Source organism: Chenopodium album, chromosome 21, assembly GCF_948465745.1.
Source record: "Chenopodium album chromosome 21, dcCheAlbu1.1, whole genome shotgun sequence".
Taxonomy (NCBI): Eukaryota; Viridiplantae; Streptophyta; class Magnoliopsida; order Caryophyllales; family Amaranthaceae; genus Chenopodium; species Chenopodium album.
Window position 1 is genome coordinate 13,612,866 of NC_137854.1, and position 7,710 is coordinate 13,620,575.

At 29.8% G+C, this 7,710-nt stretch overlaps 1 protein-coding gene across 1 annotated transcript; it reads right to left on the reverse strand.

The window, feature by feature from the left end:
* Positions 1-4,198: 4,198 nt before the first annotated feature.
* LOC145601710 (uncharacterized) lies at positions 4,199-7,100 on the reverse strand. The gene is made up of 4 exons (XM_081657772.1): positions 6,945-7,100; positions 6,316-6,640; positions 6,088-6,148; positions 4,199-5,051 (listed from the first exon to the last, which is right to left on the reverse strand). Exons 2-4 carry the CDS (start codon positions 6,501-6,503, stop codon positions 4,728-4,730), a joined length of 573 nt encoding a protein of 190 aa, XP_081513898.1. The 5' UTR covers positions 6,504-6,640; positions 6,945-7,100; the 3' UTR covers positions 4,199-4,727.
* Between the last annotated feature and the right edge of the window lie 610 nt (positions 7,101-7,710).

Genomic DNA, 7,710 nt, shown 5'->3' on the forward strand with positions numbered 1-7,710 from the left:
ATACTCTTAAACCTATACAGATAATACAGTGATTGTAGTCTTTGTCAAAGACTCTTCAATCGAACAACCTATCAAGCATTTCATCGTTGCATGTACTTGCACGAATACAAGCTTGATCAAAGAATATACTACCTCCGGTTCAAATTACTCGCAACAAAGGGGTATTATTTGTGAGACATAAAATATTCCTTTAATTTGTTGCGAGTAATTTGAACCGGAGGTAGTATATGCTCCACAAAAGTTGAATTTCTGTAGGATGTTTAGAGTGCAATCTGAATTGCACCAAAACATCATGCAAATTATTTTTTAACAGTTTTGGTTTGACTTATGATTTGCCTTAGGGCCTGTTCACATTTACTTAATTTCAGTTCAGTTCAATTCAGCTCCAATCAGTTCAGTTCAGTTCAGTTCAATTCAGCTCCAATCAGTTCAGTTCAGTTCACTTCAGCTCTTAATTTCCTTCTCTCATAAAATATTCATTTCAGCTCAGTTTAGTTCAGTTCAGTTTAGTTCAGCTCCGTTCAGTTCAGCTTAGTTCAGTAAATGTGAACAAGCCCTTAATCAATAGCATAATACTAAAACAGACACCAGGAATGACACGTGTCATTTCCTGGTGCTGTTATTTTCCCTCCAAAGCACTCCTTCCTTATTGCAAAAACTTCTTTGAGAATTTTAATATTATATTAATGTCATAATATTATTGCAAATCTATAAGTATCTATAATTATTATTATTATTATTATTATTATTATTATTATTATTATTATTATTATTATTATTATTATTATTATTATCATCTTATATGCTTATTTTGTTTTTTTAATACTTTTTATCAAAAATTACAAAATATTTCTATTATAACGAATCTTCCTACAATCTTGCTTATTACATGCGAAGTATTTTTTAGACAAAGAAAAATAATTTTATCTTTTAATCTTCAGCTATTTATGCATTATTTATTATATTCTCAGCAAATTATCAAAATAAACAATGTATGAGTTTATATGGGAGAAGAATTGTCTTAGTGGGTCTTATGGGTTTTACATTGACCTAATTAATCTACTTTGAGAATTGTCTTAGTGGGATTTAATAAATACATGTAATACATAATTTATAAATAATTTTAGTGGGTTTCTATTGAATAAATATGTTATAATTGTATTTTATTCGCTATGTTATTTTAAATAAAGTGTTTTTTTTCCCTCCGTCCCTAAATTACAGTGAAATTACCATGCATGGCACGGGACCTAATCTAGTATATTATTAAAAGTTGAGCTCATGGCTAATATTTGAAACCAATTGATATCGTAGAGTTTTAAAATTATGATTGATGTTAAAATCATAATCTACATATTATTTTTAGAAAACTAAATTATACTTATTACAAATGTATTAAAGTCTTTTCATTTGTATTTTTGTTATCTACTCTTTGATGTTTTTTTTAAAAATACACTAAATTTTTTATTGTGGATAAAGTAAGAGAAATGGGTAATGGAATTAGATGGAAGTAAGAAAATTGTGAAAAAAAACAAATATCTGGTGGCTGAAAAAGTAAATTGAATGGGGTAAGACAATAAGATGGTATATGGTGTTTGTTAATAGATTTAGGCCCTGTTCTCTTCACCTTAAAAAAATAATATTAAGTAAAAATAAGTTCAGTTCAGTAAAAATAAGTTCAGTTCAGTAAAATTAATTTCAGTTCAGTAAAAATAATTTCAGTTCAGTAAAATTCAGTTTTCTTAAAAAAGAATTATAATAGAAAATCAGTAAAAATAATTGCAGTTCAGTAAAAAAATTTAAGTTCAGCAAAAATAATTTCAGTTCAGTAAAAATAATTTCAATTCAGCAAAATTAGGGTCTGTTCTGTTCACCTTATTTTCACTTATTTCAGGTGTAATAAGTTCAGATAAGTTCAGTTAAGTTCAGATAAGTTCAAATCTGGTCTAATAAGTTTTAATAAGGGTTAACCAAGTACAAATTACATCTGAAATAAGTTTTAATAAGGTCTAATAAGTTCAGATAAGTTCAGATAAGTTCAGGTAAGTTCAGATAAGTTCAGATCAGTGAAAATCAGGTGAATAGAACACACCCTTAAGGTGAATCAAACAGGGCCTTAATAGTCCGTTGAAGTTACGGGGAACATATACTTGTGTACAAAAAGTGGGTACTGGGTAGAGCAAAATAATGAAAAAGGATTCGAAACAGTCATTTTCTGGTGTAAATCAGTCCTTATAGTGCAAAGAATAAAAATAAACATTGCCAACCAAAAAGGAAAATTAAAAATAACCACAAACCAAAAAATGCCTACTTGTTTCTATGTGATTAATATACAGTAGTACGTTTTGGCTCCTAATATGATGCGACTTGGTTTGGTTTATTTTGACTCGTAAAGTCTTAATACATCAAAGTTTGTTGGAACTCATGTACCACATAAAACATTACGAGTAAAACCTGAGTATGGAGAAGTCTATTACTTTCTCTGTTTTACAAATATTGCAATAATTATCACTTTCCGATGTTTTGCAAATATTGAAACATTTCTTTTATTTGTACATGCATGTTGTCTCTCTTTCGATTCTCTCTCTTCATCACATGGGTCCTTATCTTTATTTCTCTCATTCCCTCTTATCTAATCTTAAAATATGTGTCTCATACTCATGTAATACTTAGGGAACGAAGGAACTTTTTTTTGTTTTTTTTTAAGAATCTAAGTAGTCTAATATTGAGAAACAAATACTTAATGTGTAGTTTCTACAGAAGTCTGTACGATGCACATTGTATGGAAGTTTCATTAAAAAAATAACATATTATAGAAATGTAATGAACATATAGTTATAGTGAAAATAGCATGCTATTAAAATGTAATGAACATATACTTTGAATGAAAACAACATATTTGCACCAAAATAGAGTGAAAAAAGCATATGTCCATGTTCTTTGATTGTTAGTGTAACATACTTTTATTTGTGACATAATGTTCAGTGTTTATAGTAAAATATTATTTGAATTTTGTCTTTATATTATGATGGGTGCATTTAAATAATGTTCATTACATAATATTACAGATGTTCTTTAGATTAACAAACAAAAAAAAAAAAAAAAAAAAAAAAAAAAAAAAAAAAACACATACACATAAAGCTAAATGTTCTTTACAAAATAACTATACGTTCTTTTCGCTCTTTTTTTAATTATTTTTTTTATTTTTACCAAGCTTGTAAGAGACGTCTGTACCATAAAAATTTCAACAAATACTGAGTTTAAAGACAATAAATAGCATTATCTCAAGCTAGAGGGTTATCTAACCTAGACTAAGGGTCTGTTCACTTCAGCTTAATTTCAGTTCAGTTCAGTTTCAATCACTTCAATTCAGCTCCTAATTTCCTTCTCTTATAAAAAATTTTGTTCAGTTCAGTTCAGCTCAATAAATGTGAACATGCCCTAATTTGTGAAATTAAAGAAAATCCACATATTTAGCCCTATCTTAAGACTAATTTGTAAAGTTTATTTACCACTTAAACGGTTAAACCTATCAACCATAAGTCCATAATACACCACATATAGAATTAAAAAAACAAAAACAAAAACAAAAACAAAAATCGAATTTGCTACTCCCTCCGTCCCTAAATTACATTCCTCTTTGGAAATTTACACGGGAATTAAGGAGGAATGAGTAAGACAAATAACAATGATTAGATAATGTTATGGGAAGTACAAAGATAGATTAGTTATTACTCATGACATGTCATCAATCCTTTACAAAAAAAAGACCAATCACATGCTTCTAATTGAAAATTTTTAACCAATCATGTTCATTGTAATTTGGCACAAAGATTATGAGTGAGATTAGGTAAGGATGAGTGAGAAAGCATTAAATATTAAAAAAAAAAAAAAAAAAGAGTTTTTATTTAAAAAAAAACTTTACCAAAAATAGAAAGGAGTAATATAATTTTGGAATACCAAAAATAAAAAAAGGAATATAATTTAGAGACGGATGGAGTAATAAATAATAAAGCAAGTTAAATTTTACACGTTAAATATTGGCAAGAGATTTTTTCTAAAACTATGGTACCTCCTCGTGACAATTGTACGATAAAACCGTCTTAGCAAAACACATGTGGTTAGGCAGAAACCCACGTCGTCCATATTTCAAAAATACAAGTACGATTAATTAAAAGTGGACCACAATAACACTTTATAGTAAGTAAAAAAAACCCTGAAAATGGGCTTCATCTTCGTATATACATTGACCTATCACTTCTACAAACCAGACTTTAATAACCAAATGCAGCTTTTTTATACAACTTCTTCTTCCCACAGAAATTCAGCCGCATTTTATACAAAAAACAAGTACCAGAAATAATTTCCCCTCCCTCATATTCACATTAGACTCCCAACGAACTAAAAAGAAAACTAGACTCTAAATTCCCACACTTTTTATTTTAGTCAAAACTAATTACATGGGATTTTTTTTTTTTTTTTCTTTTGTAGTACTTACAAAAAAAGGAACCCTCTTTTAAACAACTGCATATTTACACTGCAAAATAAACAACTCTTCCATATCTCTTTCTTTTGCTCTGAGAAATTTACCAAAATTCTTCTCATGCTGCTGCTATTGTAGTTTTTTTATCCCTCGCTAAAATGTTATATTTGCCTTTAAGGCTTTTTCTGTTTTGATGATGATGACTATATGTACTTGGTTTGAGTTTGGATGTCGATGGGGTTCGTTCCTAAGCCAAGGCAGGGATACTGCAGTTCCTGCGGTCCCTGTCGAGGCAATCAAACCCCTCAACTCTAACTGCCGGGTTGTTACCAAAATTCGCCCTCACACATCCCCCTTTCCTTGAGGAAGAGTTTGGTGAGGATGCAGACCCTGATGCAGTAGCCTGTATCGGCGATGATGGAACTGGTGAAAATGGAGGAATTAACTGTTTTTCCTCCCTGAATCGAGCGTCCTGAATTAATGGGTTAGAGACTCTACTTGGTGGTGAACCACAGAAAAACGGGGGCGACGATGCTACCGGTGTGCTTGGCCTCTCGGCACCATGAACACCCTGTCCAAACAATTCATTCCAATTAGATCCCATCCACAACAAGCATAAACTATTCATTATATTCCACAAGTAATTTTACATTTACAGGTCAATTTACTGTTAAATGGAATCACTTTCAAGTTTAGTTTAATCAGTCAAAGACAAATCAAATTAAATTAGTCGCAAATTTGGACACAAAAAGAATAAAGAAAGAAAGAAAGCATTTTCATAAGTTGCGTAATCACATATAGTACTATACTATTATTACCAAGAAAGGTACTATCATCTTTGTCTTATTGCACTAATTTAAATTTAAAATTTGAATTAATAACTTTAATTTATAATTTACACTGACAAAGACAAGTTGGTTGGCCATAGACAGTTTGCCCTTTGGTTCATTAAAAATTTGCTTTACAACACAAGCTCAGATCAGATCTCTTTTCCCCCTTTTTTTTAAATTAATAATGGGATTTTCTCTACCCACCCATATATCAACCACACATTACACATCATTCAATCATAGACTTTATCCCAATTTAAGTACCCAATTCAAGGAAACAAAATACCATATAACAATTTTCTTATACTCAATCGTCAATAATTTGATTAATTTCCCTTTAATTCATCGAGAATATCTCACTAGCCGAGGTTAAACGAACGCAAAAGGAAAGTGTTAAAAGTATTTCTAAATTCAAAATGAATCATTTAATTAAAACCCACTAATTAAAAAAAGCACCAAAACAAGGATTCAAAATGACAAAATATATGGAAACAAATATCAAATCAAAGCTAATATCTTATTTTTAAGTTAATTTTATATTAATTTCATAAAATATCAAATCAAAATAATATCTTATACAATTGCTGATGATACTGTAAATATACCACGTTACCCAAACGGACATACAAAGAGGAAAGTATTCAAATTAATCGTTTATCACTGAATTAAATTGACTACTGTATAACAAAATTAAATTAATTTATTCACTTAAAACAAAAAATTAAATCAATTAATTTGTAAATAAAAACAAGGAAAATATATTATAGATATGTATACCTTACTAAGGATTATGTCTAACAGCTCAGACCCGGCCCTGGAATCAGAGAGCTCTGAATGCCTGTAATAAAATCCCAAAAAATCAGATTAATAAACAAACAATACAAATAAAATAAAAAAATTTAAATCAGCCAAAAAAATAAAATAAAATCATTAAATTAGATTTTTGAAAAAATTAAATTAAAAGGGGAAGAACATTAAAATAGAATAAAATAAAATAAAAATTACCCAAAGTGCCAACGAAGAGGAGGTCTAGAAGAATCGTTGACGGTGGTGTTAAGGGCGCCGACACGGCGAGGTTTAGGGCAAACGACGGAGTCTTTCCGATCAGTATTCCGACCACCAGAAATCGACACAAAACTCATCATCTCTTCACGAGATGCGACGCCGTTTTGCTGGATCCCACAAAAATTCATCCTTCTAAGATTTATATCAATAGATCTTCCAATTTTCTCTATTTCTCCTCTATTTTCTAATCTCTTGATTAATTCTATGTATTTACGCTGTATTTACACGATCTGCGACACACTAAAATTATCAAAAATTGTAACGCCTGCAAAAACAAATCATCGAAACGTTTTGCTTGTTAATTTCGTAACATGCAGATTCAAACATGGAGATCTCTAATTAAGGAAAGTCAAAGCTTTATTAAAGCATAAATCTCAATTGTTTTCATCAATTTCATCGATAAACCCTAATTTTTGAACGAATTTATTTACCTAAGTATTTAGATAATTTCAGCTCAAATTCATGAAATCGGAAATCAAAAAGTTTGGGCAACAATTAATCAAATTCGAAATTCATGAAACAAAAGGAAAAAAGCAAGAATTAAAGAGGAAAAATTAAGGGTAAAATACCTGGAGATGGAAATTAGAGGGAAAGTAGAAGGTAGTTGAGAGCAAAAATGGAGAGAAAAGAAGACATGAAAATGAGGCCAAAAAGGAGTAGGCGAGAAAGAAAGAAAGAAGGGGGATAAAGTGGGGGGTAGATGAGTTATATAGACATGGCAAAATTAAATAAAAATGGAAAAATAATTTAGGAGAGAGAAATTTGTGGAAATTTAATTGAATAATAATTAATTAAATTAGCCTATGGGAATCAATAAAAGAGAGGAAAGCGAAAGAGAGAGAAAAAAATAAAGGAGGTGGAGCTGCATTTACTTCCTGCAACTCTTTGGGAGTTGTGTATTTTTTTTTTTTTCTTTTTATCCTTGATTAAAGGAGTGTTTTCGCATAATTTATGTATTTTTATACAGTACTGTATAAAGGTTGAGATTATTTTTATGCGTATAAATTTGGTATTCTTTTCATGTCTTTTTACTCCATTTGCTTTGTTAGAGACGTTAGAGTAATGAATTAATGATGCTACTCCATATGTGTACCAAGTAAAGTTTACTTTAATAAAAAAGTTCAAACTCCAATAGAAGCACTTTGGGTAAGAATTCCCTTATCCTTTCTCCCACTATTAAAATGTTTAAAATTTCGTAAGTGTACTTTAAAAATTTTTGGTTGGGATGAAATTGATGAAAGGAAGCAAATGGTGGTATCAAAATGGATTTGTGTGTAAAGTTATGATGTCGTATGATCAAAAGATGTAAGAAATCAAGTGGTAGGATTAAAATGG

Coding starts and splice junctions, on each gene's coding strand:
- LOC145601710 (XM_081657772.1), bottom strand. CDS start 6,503: ATGAATTTTTGTGGGATCCAGCAAAACGGCGTCGCATCTCGTGAAGAG. Junction 6,149..6,315: donor CCTCTTCGTTGGCACTTTGG/GTAATTTTTATT, acceptor ATTTTATTACAG/GCATTCAGAGCTCTCTGATT. Junction 5,052..6,087: donor TAGACATAATCCTTAGTAAG/GTATACATATCT, acceptor TTGTTTGGACAG/GGTGTTCATGGTGCCGAGAG.